We start from the raw sequence: 18,762 nt of genomic DNA on the forward strand, positions 1-18,762 counted from the left end.
TAAGGGTGGTGACACACATGGCGTTTTTAGGCCGTTTTTAGTTAGTGCATTTTCAGATCTTAAAAAACGCATGCGTTTTTGTCCAGTTTTCAGAATTTGCGCAATTAAAAACGGACAAAAAAGCATGCATTTTATACAAGCTGAAAATGCACTAACTAAAAACGGCCTAAAAACGCCATGTGTGACATCACCCATATTAATGATGTCGTCATCACAATCTCGTGCTGGTGTAGCCTCAGGCTCTGGGTCTGTAACTTTACATGCCTCTAACTCAGTCTCGAAGTACTGTGCTACAAATTGATACATTTCTTATGTAATGTTAAAGAACTTTATAACTTTCTGACTCGTTACTGAACGTGGAATGATCTCAGACACGTTTCAGAATACTACAGACATCTCACAACTTCTGGGGGTCTTCGGGAGCCTGACACATTGATGTGTGGTCACAGCGTGAGAAGCGTAATATTCAGTACATGTCTGTGAATCATGTTTTTTCCCAGTAAGTTGTTTGTTAGTAATGCATGGACATCCTCAGTCCATCCGCCATCTCTCTCGTCCATTGATAATTGCCCCCTCGCACACCTCTCCCAGCTTTTCCCATCTGCTGGAGGAATGTTAATGACTTTCTCAGATGGGCGCCTGCCATGGCATTACAATCAGTGGGTTTTTTGATGAGCAGCGTTGGGTTACATTACCGCGCCGCTACTGTTTGAAGGATTACAGTTCTTATAAATGTGAATATTTCAGACATCTTGTACAATAACCGCAGGCTGATGACTCCCATGAGTACCTATAGTCGTATAGGATGGCCCCCGTATATCACAGGGCAGGACAGATGTGCCTCTGATGTGACTCTATCTATACCTCTACCATTACATGATGGAAATAATTACTGCTTACAGCATACCTGCTATTAGGGAGGATGGATTGCAAGCCTCTGGGAATACACAGCTGTGATCATCTAATCTAACATATTGTGGATCTGGAGATGAATGGGGCAGAACTCACATCCATGGAGCATGTGTCATTGGCGATTCAGGTCCAGTTACAAACCGATGACCCCAATAAAGGCAGTACTAGCCGAAAACTCTGCTGGGAAAAGGAGCTGATCTAAGTTTTGCAGGTTGGGCATTCGGCTCTCATGTGGTTCAGTGGACACCACCAGGAGTGTAACTAGGAAAGACAGGGCCCCATAGCGGACTTCAGAATGCCCCCCCCCCTTCCCACTTTAAAATGTACATATTACACTCATATATATATAGTTATATTTGTGTACATAAACATACAGTTCTTAACTCATACACGTATTTATACACTTACAACATATAGAGCATATACACATCACATATAGTGCCATATACAGACGTACAGCATATATACACACAGCACATATACATCACATATATGTTATATACATATTATAATGTACAATATGTAGCAAAATATGTATATAATGGTGCACATCCTCTATTCTTTAGTGTTAGGTTGGATGACGGGGCCCCCTGAGACTGTGGGCCCCATAGCAATTGCTATGGCTGCTACTGCTGTAGTTACGCCCCTGGACACCACATCCCTGTGTGTGATCCCATAAAAATGATTGCACCCATCTGTTAAACCAGCAGATCCCACACGGCTGTGGTTTTCCACGGATCTGTGTGTGAGTCGACTGCCTGATTCCAAAAACTGTGGCTCATGTAGTCACACATCAATGACACAGGGGCCGCAAACAACGGACCATGGATCCTTAGTTTGTGATCCATGAAAAGTACATGCTCCTTACTCTCCGTTATTCCTCCTGGAAAATTATAAGTAAATTGACAATTGTGCCTTTTTCCACATTCTCATAGTGCCAGACAGCTTCTATTCACTGACAGCAAGCACCGAGGTTACACAATATTGTATCAGACTGCCTGCTACATGCCCAGCCCTGATTAACTGTTGGACTACAAATCCCAGCATGCCCCTAAACCCACATACACTGGTGGGACTTGTGTCGCCTCGGAAGTCAGGTAAACAAATGGTGAACCGTGAGTCGTCCCGGAACCCGGTTGCTTTCTTCCTGTTTCCGCCCGAGCCGCTGTGGTTGCACTCCAACCATACGCAGTAGGGTGTCGCCGCGAATTCCTTCCCCCTTTCTGTTCCTGTGCACGTTGGTGGCGGAAGCCGGTTTTTTGGGGCTCGCCCGGGACACCCCCTCTGACCACTGCCCGTCTGTCATCACCATGACCAAGGAGGAGAACAAGGGGTAAGAGGGCGGCACGACTCACGCTCCACCATCTGTTTACCTTACTTTAGAGGAGAGGCAAGGGTTAAGTGTCACGTGTGTGTGTGTGGTGAAGCATGTTATGGGGAACTACAAGTCCCAGCAGTGTATGTGCGCCGCGGGGCATGCTGGGATTTGTAGTGCAGCAGTTACTCAGAGCCGTGCATGTAGCAGGTTGTCTGATGCAATCCAGTGTAACCTCCATAGTGCACTCCATGTGGGGCAGTGGTGATGCCAGCCCTTATAGAGGGGCACATATAGGGCAGCACAACAGATTTATCATAGGATACCTGTGTCCCCAAACTTCTCATATGCCCCAAAAAGTGCCAAATCTGAGGCTGCTGTAACAGTGCGCCAACACAGATGCCCTAATAAATACCACAATCTTCCTCCGCAGGGTGCCCGGGGGCCTCCTCGCCCTCCGCCGCAGGGTGCCCGGGGGCCTCCTCGCCCTCCGCCGCAGGGTGCCCGGGGGCCTCCTCGCCCTCCGCCGCAGGGTGCCCGGGGGCCTCCTCGCCCTCCGCCGCAGGGTGCCCGGGGGCCTCCTCGCCCTCCGCCGCAGGGTGCCCGGGGGCCTCCTCGCCCTCCGCCGCAGGGTGCCCGGGGGCCTCCTCGCCCTCCGCCGCAGGGTGCCCGGGGGCCTCCTCGCCCTCTGCCGCACACTGCCCCAGGGTGCCCACTGCAGACCGCTCTTCTCCACAGGGTGCCCGGGGGCCTCCTCGCCCTCCGCCGCACACTGCCCCAGGGTGCCCACCGCAGACCGCTCTTCTCCGCAGGGTGCCTGTGGCCTCCTCGCCCTCCTCCGCAGGGTTACCAATGTCCCCAAACTTCCCATATGCCCCAAAAAGTAATAGCGTGCCCACACAGATGCCCTAATATATACCACATTCCTCCATTACAGGGCGCCCGGGGCTGCCTCACCGACCACCGCAGGGTGCCCGGCGGTAGAGACCCCACACCGTCACAGGATGCCCGGGCCGCCTGGCCCTCGTCCGCAGGGTGCCCGGGCCCTTGATATGCTGGGCCGTGGTGCTCTTATGAGATCACATGTAGTGTTGTGTGTGTTTATTTTTTTTTACTTTTGTTATTCTGGCATCTGATAATCCAGAACCTCTCACAGTTCTGCCTGACAGTCTTGAATTTTTTAGTCCTTTTTTTTTCAGATGACACAGTCTTTTTGCAGATTGCCCAGTCACAAGCCGAGCGGACGCTGCTGATTGACAGGCACATGTGCGGCCTCACCCATCCCTGGCACAGAGTCCTGGCGGGCAGCGAGGCTTCTCTGTGTGACTGACAGGCAACTATGGTGACATTCCAGCCCCTCCAGGGTATCCCCTCCCCCCACTGATAGAGACAACTTTGTGAGTGCAGACCTGAGAAGTGAGTCCTGTCAGACAGGTGCCAAGTCCAAAAAGTGTCCCGTCACTTTAAATAAAATTCGATTTCACAATTAAAGGGATTGTACTAGATTACAAAAACTTGTAAGCTTCCTCCTGGAAAACAGCGCCACACCTGTTCACAGGTTGTATCAGGTATTGCATATCTGATCCATGGAATTAAGCTGAGCAAAGCTGCAATACCATAAACAACCTGTAGACACGTGTGGCACAGTTTTTTTTTTTTTTTTTTTTTTTAAATGGACAGATTGATGATTTCTTGGTTATCCATTACAGCCTTCACACAAGTAGTTTTCTGGATGTAGCAGGTTTTTTTTTGCATTTTTTTTTTCAGAAAATTTTTAGATATAATCCAACTAACAAGCTTAAAAGGGAAGTATGGTGTTCTTTATATACTGTCCCAATTTTCAGGATCTGTGCTTGATGTCAGCGAATGACCACAGTCGTTACTGACATCCAGAAACTCTGACGAGGGGAGAGCTCTGACACTCTGTGACGCTGGGAAAGATCAAGACCCACGGGTATTTACAGGCAATGCCTTTTTTTTCACTGACGGGTAGCAGAGGTCTTGCGCTAGGTTCTTTACCTTACGCGGTACTAGAAAACTCTCTTCTTTCCTGTGATAAGGTCTCTGGCACGGGGTGACGCAGGTGTTCGGGGGTTATCGCAGATTGAGGCGCTGTGGTTTGCCGTACACAAGACCCTCATCCTCTGCCGAGTTTCTTTCTGTGCCCCCGCTATCATCCTCCCATCACACACCTGCTCTGGGGGGGGGGCTACAGACCCGCTCTGCGGGGGTGATCTGCTCCATCACCCGTCTCCAGACAGGGCCGTGCCACCTCCAGACTCGCTGTGGTTTCTGTACAGAGTCGTCTGCTACAGCATGAAGCGTATATTCAGCTTTGCCTTGTTATGTCTGGGAAAGCTGGGTGACGACAGCATCGCTTCATTCACACGGTCGACACATGATCTAGCGTAAGTAAGTTTGTTATCCGTGGTTGATAAGTATTCTTAACAGTGCGGCAGAATCCAGTATATCAGTATAACAATCACCGAGCTGTGTGTAACAGTGTTCCAGCCACAGAATCCTCTCTAGTATTCACCAGGTATCCCCCTCGCTGAGACCCCCACAGATGATGGACCAGCAGGTCTAGCGTGTCCCCTGCCTCTCCTATCACTGTCTATGCGGCTGCAGTCTTTCTAAGGCACATGCCTGGTCTGGGACTTTAGTTATTGGGTTAACGGGACCCCTGACCCTGCAACTGATTGAGGCCGAGCAGTTGGACCCCCTACTGATCAACATGTAATTTCTTATCTTGTGTGGAAGATATCAGCCACATCCTGTTCAAGTACTATGCTCTGACCTGACCCCTTTAAATCTCCCATCAGAATCCATCCTGATAAACCAGGGACATTACTCATAGATCCAGGCACCGGGACTGTGGTATCTTCTTATATGTGTTATCCATGGCCTCCTTCCTTCTAACATCAACTTTTATAATTATGCTAATCAGCAGGAAGTGCTCTGGGGATGTCACCAGAGCCCCTTTGTGCTGCAGCTTCACAGGCTGTTACACTGCGCAGGAGCACTTCCATTGTGTGATATTGCATAAGGAGGGAGGAAGACAGTGTGACAGCCTATAAAGATGGAGGGGCTCTGGTAACATTAGCTTAATTATAAAAGTTGATTTTAGAAAGAAAGAGGCCATGGATACCAAATATAAGATGATACCACAGTCACAGGTCTTGGATCTATCGGTAACTGCCCCTGGTTTATCGTGATGGATTTTGATGGCAGATTTCCTTAAAAATATAGAACAATATGTACTTCAAAACTGAGGCTTGTAGAAACTGCAACTGTCTGGAAAAAAAATCAAGTCCCCACTTTGCAAATTGCAGATGAGCAACATTCCAAAATGTCAAGTGTAGAGGATTGAGGCAGCGGATCACCTTGTGATACATTGTATCATGTTTCACTGGTACATGGTATCTGAATGTCTGATTTTACCTAATTCTATATGGAGAGAAGGGCCGGAGCATCGCATATGACTGATGGGATTTTCCCAGCCTCTTCATTCTCCTTCCATTGTCATCATTGTGGGGTCTTTTCATGGTGTGTCCTTGTCCCTGCTCCGGCTGGTGTGATGGCACAGAGGGCACCGGGAAGCCGTTGTGTCTGTGGGCAGCGTCGTCCTAGGAGACGCATTTCATCTTTTGATGAGACATTGACCCCGGCGTCTGCATTCCTCTCCGCTCAGACAGGAGGACAATGTCTTGTGGATGCGGGGAGCCCCTCACCCCTCATACCCCACCATAGGGGGGGACTAAACACCAGAACAGTCTGGGATTATCCAACAACTACAAACCCTACAACGCATGGCACTTTGGTTACCACCCAGCTTTCTTAGAGTTATGAAGGGCAGTTATGCATAGTAACCGCTTTGTGAGCTCTGTTAGACTCCATATGTGGTGTGACCCAGCTTTCCTGGTGTCCTGAGTGGTAGTTATCACTAGTTTTATTATAATTTGGCAGAGAATGAGAGCGTTTTGTATGGGGACTTGGAAAGAGGGTTGACAATTCATATGACTCCCCTCTCCCCCCCTCCATTTGGGTCGTCACCCAGCTTTCCTGGATTCCTGAACAGGAATTATACCTGATTCTGTAAAAATATAGGATCAGCAGGAATAACAAGAGCCTTGGAACTTGGAAAGCTGGGTGGAAGATGGGAGCAAAGGTTATTGGGGGGGTCGTTCATGGACCCAGAAAAGCTGGGTATAACAAAGAAGACCCTCTTCCCAACTTGATCTGGTAGTGGGTGAGGATTTGCTGTGTATCTCGTCTTCGTGCTGTCTGCTCTGTGGTTTACACTGGTGTATAGTGGTACATGCCCAGTACCCTCTGTGCCCGCGGCCCTGGCATCGGTGTCGGATCTGTCATGTGTGACTGTGCGCTGTGTGTGGCATCTGTGTTGTTTACCAGCCGTGGGGTGTCCTGTGCCTCGTGGCGCTCAGGATGTGGTCACGTTTATCACCTGTTATGTCGCTTTGTAAAAGTTTTTTTTATATCGTTTTCAAATCTCTTTTCCCTTTCACCCGTGTTTGAATTTATGTAGATCTCATATATGAGGTGCAATCACTTTAAGTAAGGATTTATAGATCCCAGAATAGTCAGTGACATTACAATCCCATCAAAGGGCCAGGATTCCAGGATATTTTTATTGAATTCTTACCAGATCAATGTGGGGAGGGGGGTGATCCCATCACCCATCACCCCCCACCCTTGAAGATATTGGAAGTGCTGTGGCCTTACCAAGCACAGTGCCACACGTTGTATAGTGGCTGTGCTTGGGATTGCAACTTCAGCACTTTTCACTTGAATGAGCCTAGGCTACAATTACTGTATTTTTCGGACTATAAGGCGCACAAAAAATCCTTTGATCCCTTGTACTGTGCACAGGTCTGCCCCCTGCTGGTCATTCATCCTTATAATCCGGTGCGCCTTATATATGAACCTAGACGTTTTAGCAGGCATTTATTGATGGTGCGCCTTATAGTCCAAAAAAATGCGATCGACCACGCCACAAATCGACTTGCATCACAGACCTCATTAGAGAGCTGCTTCCATCGCCGGGAGAACTGATCCGGATCTACCACATAGATGCTACGGAAAATTGCGTCACCGGCCTCCAAGTCATTGTAGTGCACGGGTGCCGCCATCTTGGAACCACTTCCTATATGTTAGAATATCAGGGGATGGTTGTGATAACGAGTTCCTGTGATTGGGGGGATCCCAGCTTCTAAAGGCATGCGATTAAAATCCAAAACAAATTTCTTTAACATATTAAAAACATTGAATCCAGAACAATGGGTGATGCACTCCCTTTGGTTTTTGGACAGATATGTCCTTACTTGTGGTACAGATAACTTCATGTGGCTTATACCGTATTACACTCAGAGACAGAACAACAGTTTACATGAAATACTTCAATATAGCAGCGCTGTTATATATTGTACTGGCGATGAAACTGAAGAATAAGCCTAATAATAAGCATCTGTAAGAAAATCACACAACCGAGACAACAAGCAATCTAAAAGATGGGACATCTTTAATATGTCACCAGCAGCAAGTTTCTCTGTGCTATGGAACCAAAGAGAGGGGAGACTCCCCTTGCAGCCTCTAAACTAGACTCGTCTCAGGTAAAATATGACTCTTCTCTGCTTTGGGGGAAATCTCCTTTTCTAGATGGGGCATTTCATACCCTACCTGGTCGGGGGGGGGGGGGGGGGTGTAGTAGTTTAATGGGGTAAAATCTGGTGCACTTTAAGCTTATTTTACACTGAAATGAACGGACCCTTCATTTCAGGGGCCTTTATTATGTAAAGAGTCTGTTTCTCCATGGATTTCGGGGGTGTAAGATGCAATGGTTCTGACACGTACAGTAATTGTGCGGGGGGTACGTTGGCGCTGCCATGGGAACCTCGCATTAGGGGCGGCTTTGTGAGTAAATATTTAGCTGATTTGCATGTGTGTAAAGAGCCCCCATTGTGTTTATGAAGTGCAGCGAGTGCGGACCTCCCATATCGCAGCGTGGGGACAGATGGATTTTAGCCGTGGCCGCGGCTTCTCTCTTCTTCATTGTCCGGGCTCTCACTGCTAGTAATTATCGCAGCTTAGGGTCACTTACTTTTCTGGAAGGAGAGGAGGGGGATAATTCATATTATCAGTGAGGTTATAGGGGCTTTGGTGGTCCGTCTCCATCTGCGCGGCGCCGGTTGCATTCAGACCCTCATATTTGGGGTATTAGATGTGGGGTGCCTAAACCACAGCATAATGGATCACATGTGATATTGGGGATCTCTTTATCTACACCTGCCACCCCCCGGAGTAACATGTGAACTAATCTCCGAAAATTAGTGATCTCCAGCTGTGAGAATTTTACAAATTGAGTTGCGAATTTGTTGCAGATTTTCCAAATTGCGACAGAACCGAAACATTGTAAATTTTGCTGCAAATAACCCACCTGTGGAGGGGACGTCGTAACGATGGTGGGGAAACGCTTACATATCGCGGCTCTTCTGATGTATATTAATATCCCCCTGCACGTGAGGTCAGAGGTGAAGGGGCATGTGTTGCTTTGTTATTAGGAGAGGACCCTCGGGAGCGCCTTATATTTAGCCAAGAGTAGCCCCGGGCTCTTTCATAGCTGCGGATGAGATGCCAGTGACATATTTCGCAGTCCGATCCTGTGGACTATGTGATAATTACCTCCCAGATTACACCCTATTGCAGGGCTATAGATATAACACCACAGAGGGTACAAGGGGTCGTCCCCAACTTCACTTTCACATCAAAGCTCGTGTCTGGCACCAAGAACCAGTCCCAATTTGCTATGGTAGGTTCAAGGTCGTCACTGCTTGTCTTCGACTACTACTCCCAGCATGTCCAGAGGCTGTGGCAGGCTGTCAGAACATACTGGGGATTGTATAGTTAGGAGCCTTCCTTATGCCGCGTCATGGGATCTGGTCGTAGGCTTTTGGTAATCGTTCACATTGTCCTGGCGGACATCAAACTTCCTATGAATTTCTAGTCCTGTATGAGCTGCTGGGTGGAGACCGAGCTGCTGTGACTCACTGCTCCCCCTACTCTCTCCATAGACTTCAGTGTAAGCTCATTGTGCTTGTGTTTGTCTTACCAACAAGTAGGACTGCAGCGGAGATTTCCAAATTCAAAGCCGATAAGGAAGGAGGATGATAAAGGCCAAAGTAAGAGGAGAAGGAAGCTCCGCTCTGACATGATGTACAACAAAGCTTCCTGTAGTCATTGGAACTTTTCATCTGCACGAAGTTTGTTACAAAGTAACATTTTTATTTCAGACTAGCTATTACATGAATAAGAAAAAAAAAAGAAGTTACCCCGATCCGGTCCCTGTGTTGCCCCGACACTTCCGGTTTTGTGCCTCGCCCGACCATAAGCACCAGGGGTCCCAAGTCATCCAATGAGAGACCTCCACGGACCATGGTTAAGTCTTGAAAAACGGAAGTGATGTCCCATGGTCTGGCAAGGCCCCCCATTGGAGGATTCGCCATCTGTGACTTCCATTCCAAAAATTGGATATAGTGGAGCAATGTGGGAACCGGAGTAGGGTATGTGATCTTTATTTTTCCGGTCCGCCCAACGTGCCCCAAATCCTTGCATTTTTGGGGCTTTCCTGCCCCGTCACACCCCTGACAGGTTGTAGCTGCTTTTACAAGAACCGAAACATTTCTAATTAATTCTACAGATCCAGGATGAGTTTATGGGGATGTAATCGTCGGGTGATTGTGGATGTCGCCCACAAACGTGGAATAAGAGGCAATTGTTTGCAGGCGTCACAGATTGTAATGTTAATGGGATGTAAATGCGGTGCCCAGCGGAGGGGCTCCGGGATGTGGCTCTTGCCTTTGTTACACAACACATCAATCATCCGCCTCTGCCATTGTGCAGCCGCTTACATTTAGCCCCATGCCGCCTGCGAGACCCTCACTTCTACATTTCATTCATCTTCAGATAGCGCAGATTAATATGCCTGTCACTGGCAGCCATAGACATCCGCGGCGGGTACATGAGACGCTGCGCTCCAACGTCCATCATCTCCTCACCATTCTGATTATATAGCACTGGAAGTTATTGTCAAGTAGGATAATTGATATTACGGGGCAAACAAGAGCTGCCTTTCTGTCGCAATGTATCGCGGTTGCTATATTCTTTGGTGTTCGGTGTGGGCTGTTGCTGCCTGTTATCAGTCTGGCACAGTGATGGGCACAAATAACCTATTGACTGGAGGTTGGGATTTCCAAGACTGAACCGGTATATGAGATGTCTGGGGGGACAGTGTTAGGGGGCCGCTGTCCCCCCGAGGGCTCCAATGTGGTGGCGCCGGCCCCCGAAGGCTCCACTGTAGGGGGTGGGCGCCGGCCCCCAAAGGCTCCACTGTAGGGGGAGGGTGCCGGCCCCCAAAGGCTCCACTGTAGGGGGAGGGCGCCGGCCCCCGAAGGCTCCACTGTAGGGGGAGGGCGCCGGCCCCCGAAGGCTCCACTGTAGGGGGAGGGCGCCGGCCCCCGAAGGCTCCACTGTAGCGGGTCTGGCACAGTGATATTTCATTAAAGGCACAAATAACCTATTGTCTGGCGTTCAGGATTTCCAAGACCGGCCCGGTGTATGAGATGTCAGAACACAGTGTTGGGCTGAGTCCTGAGTGCAACTCATGGGACATCAGGTGCGCAAAGTAAATGATACCATTGTGATGTCACCATGAGGAAGACTTGCCCCTGGGGGCCCCCTCAGTTCTAAGTATAAGCGCTCCCTGTATCCGAGTATCCGTAAACCCTTCTAACATCGGAGATCTTGGAATTTTTGGAATAATTAGCATAAGCAGAACATTTCATGACTCTATGATGGATCTTTGTCTAGATGGGACCAGACAGTCCCTTATCCAGAAGAGTAATGGGCACACACTGCGCATCATTGCTTCTTGCATACATTGACTACCTCTGCTTGCTTAGCCAAGCATTGCCTCATCTCATCACATCAGATTGATCGCTGATTATACAAGATCCTGGCTGGAAATCCCCCCATGTATAAACCTCATCATGGAGCGATTGACACCTTCGCTCTCGTCCCCAGGCTTCAGACGCCGGACGCTCTCTCCGAGGAATTTCCTCCGATCAAGAGTCAAGTGCAAATCCTCACTGTGCAGATGGCGCGCTGGTGACAGCCGAATATATAACACGAATCAATTAAGCAATTTCCCCCTCGTACAGAACGCCCAGGAATCTCCGGTAATCCCATATAACGCGCTGCGGCCTTGAGGTTCGGCGCTGAGTGACGAAGGATTCGCTCCGAGTTCCTTACATTCCTGCCAGTCAATTCTCATCACTTGCCCACAGCTGAGCCCCGGCTTCCCATATGCGGTGTCTACTCACAGTCCTAATCTCATCAATACGAGGCCTCTCCACGTTCAGGACTGGCAGCCGCCATTGTTTGGTTGACGTCCTGAAGGTCACAGAATCGGGGAAATATTCATTCAGCTGCAGGGGGGACCCTCCGACATGGATCCTAAGTGACTCACGTCCTCTCCATTGTATGACGTTACTGCACCCAAGGTCATAGTAGTGGCCTTGTAAGTAACTAATGAGATGAGAGCCTCAAGGCAGGTGCAAAATTTAAAAAAAAAAAAAAAAAATTACAATTTTTTAAAAAATACATTCAATAAAAAAAATATATATAAATAATGGAAGTTACTTGTGTGAAATTTTCAAGTGTGTGGGTGAGATTGCATCTGGCCGAAAAAGGGGGAAGTGTTGTGGGGGGAGGTGGAGACAGTGTCACAGCCTGTGAAGCTGCAGCATGGAGGGGTTCTGGTAATGCTTCAGGATTAGCATCATTTTATGGTCATTCCTCTAATATTCATACAGCAGGATCTTAAACTCCTTATTCCAAAAACATGCAAAATCTATTACATTTCCAAATGTTTAGATATTTCTCGTCTATGTTCACCCCACAGATTTGTTTGCAGTAGTTTACCCTGAAATTTCGTACCACCCTTTTACAGGAGCCTAACAGTCACGGTGCCCGGCACAAGGGGATAGGACGTGTTTGTAGGAAACACCATTGTTCCGAGATATTTGTATCTTAAACCTTTTCCCTGAATGTGACTCTGGATTGTGAAGTGTTTGTGGAGGTTTCCTCTGTGACTAATGTGTTTGTTGGATGCTGTAGTGGCGGGTGCTGGCCACCGCCAGGCAGGTGCAGGCACGAGTCAGCCCGTGACACCTGTTATTGTCCTGCGGCGGCTGGGATTGTAGCGCGGTGCCTGTTCTCAGGATCACATCCTCCGTATACATCTCTATACTTAGTGTTCCTGTACGTAGGGTCCCTCCACCCGCCTGTACTGGTCTCCTGGATCCTGTATGTATACAGTCTATAAATGACCCATTGTAAGGAGGGGGGTAGCTATATAGAACTATGCTACATACAACAACACTACTAGGATAGGCTCCCGCATCCCCAACCAGCATTGTGCAGGACACTTTATATTATTTCCTGTTTCCTACTAATCTTTACAATTTTAATCTTCTTTTTCAAATTTGCTTCTTGTCGCCCCAGGGGTGGAGCTGGAGCCACAGGTGCCCCAGGGGTGGAGCTGGAGCCACAGGTGCCCCAGGGGTGGAGCTGGAGCCACAGGTGCCCCAGGGGCGGGGCTGTGCCTGCAGGTGCCCCAGGGGCGGGGCTGTGCCTGCAGGTGCCCCAGGGTTGACTATCCCCATGGTTGCTTGATGGGTCTCATCTCTATGTGTGTTATTTAGGGAGGTGCAGGCCAGGGCTGTCATGTATTACTGTATCTATCTCCTATCTGTCAGCTATTATGTATCTATCTCCTATCTATCAACTATTATGTATCTATCTCCTATCTATCAGCTATTATGTATCTATCTCCTATCTATCAACTATTATGTATCTATCTCCTATCTGTCAGCTATTATGTATCTATCTCCTATCTATCAACTATTATGTATCTATCTCCTATCTATCAGCTATTATGTATCTATCTCCTATCTATCAACTATTATGTATCTATCTCCTATCTGTCAGCTATTATGTATCTATCGCCTATCTATCAGCTATTATGTATCTATCTCCTATCTATCAACTATTATGTATCTATCTCCTATCTGTCAGCTATTATGTATCTATCTCCTATCTATCAGCTATTATATATCTATCTCCTATCTATCAGCTATTATATATCTATCTCCTATCTGTCAGCTATTATATATCTATCTCCTATCTATCAGCTATTATGTATCTATCTCCTATCTATCAGCTATTATGTATCTATCTCCTATCTATCAGCTATTATGTATCTATCTCCTATCTATCAGCTATTATGTATCTATCTCCTATCTATCAGCTATTATGTATCTATCTCCTATCTATCAGCTATTATGTATCTATCTCCTATATATCAGCTATTATGTATCTATCTCCTATCTATCAGCTATTATGTATCTATCTCCTATATATCAGCTATTATGTATCTATCTCCTATCTATCGGCTATTATATATCTATCTCCTATCTGTCAGCTATTATGTATCTATCTCCTATCTGTCGGCTATTATGTATCTATCTCCTATCTGTCGGCTATTATGTATCTATCTCCTATCTGTCGGTTATTATGTATCTATCTCCTATCTATCGGCTATTATGTATCTATCTTCAGCATCTATCTCGTATCTATCTCGTATCTATGTAATGATATCATATCTGTCTATCTGCTTGAAGCTGTCCCGGATGATTGTGTGAGGTCATCTTCTCCCCTATGGCACAGATGATCGGTCTTGTAGATGGGGTCAGCTTCTTGTTGGAGCCTTCATGGCTGACACATTGAACATGATCATCACAAGGGACAGATCAGACAGCAATAAAGACCCCGACCCCCGGGAGACATGCTGGCACAGAGCGGGTGTCACATACCACAATCTGCTCCTCCGATTATGATTTCCCTCCTGTCAGTCTAGATGTAACTGGAGCGTTAACAAAGGTGGTTCCCTACATAGACTGCACCGTCACTCACCCGCTACATGTACCCATCATGGTGACCACCTGATCCTCCACCACAGCAGAAAGATCTTATCTAAGACATTACCGCCCCAGCCACAGGATAATGCATCATAGTATGTATGTAGTGACTCCACCAGCAAAATAGTTAGTGCAGCTCTGGTGTATAATACAGGATGTAACTCAGGATCAGTACAGGATAAGTAATGTCATGTATGTACACAGTGACTGCACCAGCAGCAGAATAGTGAGTGCAGCTCTGGTGTATAATACAGGATGTAACTCAGGTTCAGTACAGGATAAGTAATGTCATGTATGTACACAGTGACTGCACCAGCAGCAGAATAGTGAGTGCAGCTCTGGGGTATAATACAGGATGTAACTCAGGATCAGTACAGGATAAGTAATGTCATGTATGTACACAGTGACTGCACCAGCAGCAGAATAGTGAGTGCAGCTCTGGGGTATAATACAGGATGTAACTCAGGATCAGTACAGGATAAGTAATGTCATGTATGTACAGTGACTGCACCAGCAGCAGAATAGTGAGTGCAGCTCTGGAGTGTAATACAGGATGTAACTCAGGATCAGTACAGGATAAGTAATGTCATGTATGTACACAGTGACTGCACCAGCAGCAGGATAGTGAGTGCAGCTCTGCGGTATAATACAGGATGTAACTCAGGATCAGTACAGGATAAGTAATGTCATGTCTGTACACAGTGACTGCACTAGCAGCAGAATAGTGAGTGCAGCTCTGGGTGTAATACAGGATGTAACTCAGGATCAGTACAGGATAAGTAATGTCATGTATGTACACAGTGACTGCCCCAGCAGCAGAATAGTGAGTGCAGCTCTGGGTATAATACAGGATGTAACTCAGGATCAGTACAGGATTAGTAATGTCATGTATGTACACAGTGACTGCACCAGCAGCAGAATAGTGAGTTCAGCTCTGGGGTATAATACAGGATGTAACTCAGGATCAGTACAGGATAAGTAATGTCATGTATGTACAGTGACTGCACCAGCAGCAGAATAGTGAGTGCAGCTCTGGGGTATAATACAGGATGTAACTCAGGATCAGTACAGGATAAGTAATGTCATGTATGTACAGTGACTGCACCAGCAGCAGAATAGTGAGTGCAGCTCTGGAGTATAATACAGGATGTAACTCAGGATCAGTACAGGATAAGTAATGTCATGTATGTACACAGTGACTGCACCAGCAGCAGAATAGTGAGTGCAGCTCTGGGGTATAATACAGGATGTAACTCAGGATCAGTACAGGATAAGTAATGTCATGTATGTACACAGTGACTGCACCAGCAGCAGAATAGTGAGAGCAGCTCTGGGGTATTATACAGGATGTAACTCAGGATCAGTACAGGATAAGTAATGTCATGTATGTACACAGTGACTGCACCAGCAGCAGAATAGTGAGTGCAGCTCTGGGGTATAATACAGGATGTAACTCAGGATCAGTACAGGATAAGTAATGTCATGTATGTACACAGTGACTGCACCAGCAGCAGAATAGTGAGTGCAGTTCTGGGGTATAATGCAGGATGTAACTCAGGATCAGTACAGGATAAGTAATGTCATGTATGTACACAGTGACTGCACCAGCAGCAGAATAGTGAGTGCAGCTCTGGGGTATAATACAGGATGTAACTCAGGATCAGTACAGGATAAGTAATGTCATGTATGTACACAGTGACTGCACCAGCAGCAGAATAGTGAGTGCAGCTCTGGAGTATAATACAGGATGTAACTCAGGATCAGTACAGGATAAGTAATGTCATGTATGTACAGTGACTGCACCAGCAGCAGAATAGTGAGTGCAGCTCTGGAGTATAATACAGGATGTAACTCAGGATCAGTACAGGATAAGTAATGTCATGTATGTACACAGTGACTGCACCAGCAGCAGAATAGTGAGTGCAGCTCTGGAGTATAATACAGGATGTAACTCAGGATCAGTACAGGATAAGTAATGTCATGTATGTACACAGTGACTGCACCAGCAGCAGAATAGTGAGTGCAGCTCTGGGGTATAATACAGGATGTAACTCAGGATCAGTACAGGATAAGTAATGTCATGTATGTACAGTGACTGCACCAGCAGCAGAATAGTGAGTGCAGCTCTGGAGTATAATACAGGATGTAACTCAGGATCAGTACAGGATAAGTAATGTCATGTATGTACACAGTGACTGCACCAGCAGTAGAATAGTGAGTGCAGCTCTGGAGTATAATACAGGATGTAACTCAGGATCAGTACAGGATAAGTAATGTCATGTATGTACACAGTGACTGCACCAGCAGCAGAATAGTGAGTGCAGCTCTGAAGTGTCTCCCTTTGAAGTAAATGATATAATTTATGTTTGGTGCTGTTGGATTTGTGGTCTGTATGACAGGTGAATAGGGATCGGGTCTAGTGCCAGATTAAGGTCACGGGGGTTCACACAATGTATTGCTATTGTCAGCGTCCTAATTGGAGGAGGATGCCTCTTCATTTTGTGTTTTGAAATTGTTGTTAATAGAAATATCCCATGCTTATTATTTCCAGGATCTCGCTTCCCTAGAAATTTCCTGTTTTTATTTTCTGGAAGAGAGAAAAAAAAAATCTTTCAATGAATGGAAGAAACTAAACAAATCATTTAGGAGACAAAGGAATAATGCGCCCCCCCCCCCCCCCCCCATTAGTATAATGCAATGAATGGGACGGCGTTTCCCACCGACTGAAAAACTTCCTCCAGGAAGTGGAATAAATAGTAAATGGAAGCGGCAAGGTCACCTTTTATTCGGCCCCCTGCTCGGACATCACTCTCTATTCTCACTTTGTGTTTTGTAGTGCGGCCGAGGACCCGACTCAGTCCAAGAAAGCGCTGAAGAAACAACAGAAGGAAGCCGAGAAGGCAGCGAAGAAAGCTGAGAAGCAGGCCAAGCTGGTCAGTGCCTAACACAAACACCCTGGGAAAACAATGGTAGACACAATAAACAATGACCAGAACCCCCATCGTGATATTCAGCTATAGCGGTGCTGAAAGGTGTCATGTGGAGCACCGGGGTCATGACCATCACGGTCTTAACCTTTAGAGGTCTAGATGCTGGAAAGTCAAAGTTAGGACAAGTGCAGACCTGGTTCTACTGATCGGCATCAGATTGGTGGGGGTCCAGCTTTCAGACCCCGCACCACACGGCTGTCGGCTATACAGTGGATGGAGCCAAAGGTAGAGGGCTTTATACAATGTATAAACCATGTGGGGGGCTGCAGCTCAGCTGCTATTTTCATAAATAGAAACCCCCACCTGACTATAGGTCATCAGTATCAAAATTATCACAGGAACCCGAAAGCAGCTATAAGTCCAGTACAAGGAAGTCAGAATAAATGTGTGGTTGGCAGTGAGAGTCATGATTACTCCACCTACTCACAGTCATTGATACGGAGAGTCCTGATTACTCTGCCCACTCACAGTGATTGGCAGTGAGAGTCCCAATTACTCTGCCCACACACAGTGATTGACAGTGAGAGTCCCGATTACTCCGCCCACACACAGTGATTGGCAGTGAGAGTCCCGATTACTCTGCCCACACACAGTGATTGGCAGTGAGAGTCCCGATTACTCTGCCCACACACAGTGATTGGCAGTGAGAGTCATGATTACTCCACCTACTCACAGTCATTGATACGGAGAGTCCTGATTACTCTGCCCACTCACAGTGATTGGCAGTGAGAGTCCCAATTACTCTGCCCACACACAGTGATTGACAGTGAGAGTCCCGATTACTCCGCCCACACACAGTGATTGGCAGTGAGAGTCCCGATTACTCTGCCCACACACAGTGATTGGCAGTGAGAGTCCCGATTACTCTGCCCACACACAGTGATTGGCAGTGAGAGTCCCGATTACTCTGCCCACACACAGTGATTGGCAGTGAGAGTCCCGATTACTCTGCCCACACACAGTGATTGGCAGTGAGAGTCCCGATTACTCTGCCCACACACAGTGATTGGCAGTGAGAGTCCCGATTACTCTGCCCACACACAGTGATTGGCAGTGAGAGTCCCGATTACTCTGACCACACACAGTGATTGGCAGTGAGAGTCCCGATTACCCCACCAACGCCACAGTGATAGATAATGGGGGTCCTAATTACCCACCCACACACTGAGTGAGAGTCCTGATTACCCCACCCACGCACAGTGATAGATAATGGGGGTCCTAATTACCCACCCACACACTATGAGTGAGAGTCCTGATTACCCCCGTCCCCCTGCCCACACATAGTGACTGACAGTGAGAGTCCTGATTACTCCTCCCACACATAGTGACTAACAGTGAGAGTCCCGATTACTCTGCCCACACACAGTGATTGACAGCTTTTAATGTTTATGTATATATGTATCCTTCTATTCTTCACTTTTTGATCTTTTTGTTTCAGGCCTCTGAGCAACAAGCTGATGGAGAGGTAAGAGCACAAGGTGTCTGCCTGTAT

The 18,762-nt window shown here is 47.2% G+C and overlaps 1 protein-coding gene across 1 annotated transcript in view; it reads left to right on the plus strand.

The window, feature by feature from the left end:
* The first annotated feature begins 2,084 nt into the window (after positions 1–2,084).
* Positions 2,085–18,762, plus strand: part of DARS1 (aspartyl-tRNA synthetase 1) — a 68,342-nt gene continuing 51,664 nt past the window's right edge. The window contains exons 1-3 of the mRNA XM_072122245.1: positions 2,085–2,245; positions 17,117–17,213; positions 18,709–18,735. Coding sequence (XP_071978346.1) covers positions 2,223–2,245; positions 17,117–17,213; positions 18,709–18,735 — 147 coding nt within the window. The 5' untranslated portion in view covers positions 2,085–2,222. The remainder of the gene's footprint in view (positions 2,246–17,116; positions 17,214–18,708; positions 18,736–18,762) is intronic.

Source organism: Engystomops pustulosus, chromosome 8, assembly GCF_040894005.1.
Source record: "Engystomops pustulosus chromosome 8, aEngPut4.maternal, whole genome shotgun sequence".
Lineage (NCBI taxonomy): Eukaryota > Metazoa > Chordata > Amphibia > Anura > Leptodactylidae > Engystomops > Engystomops pustulosus.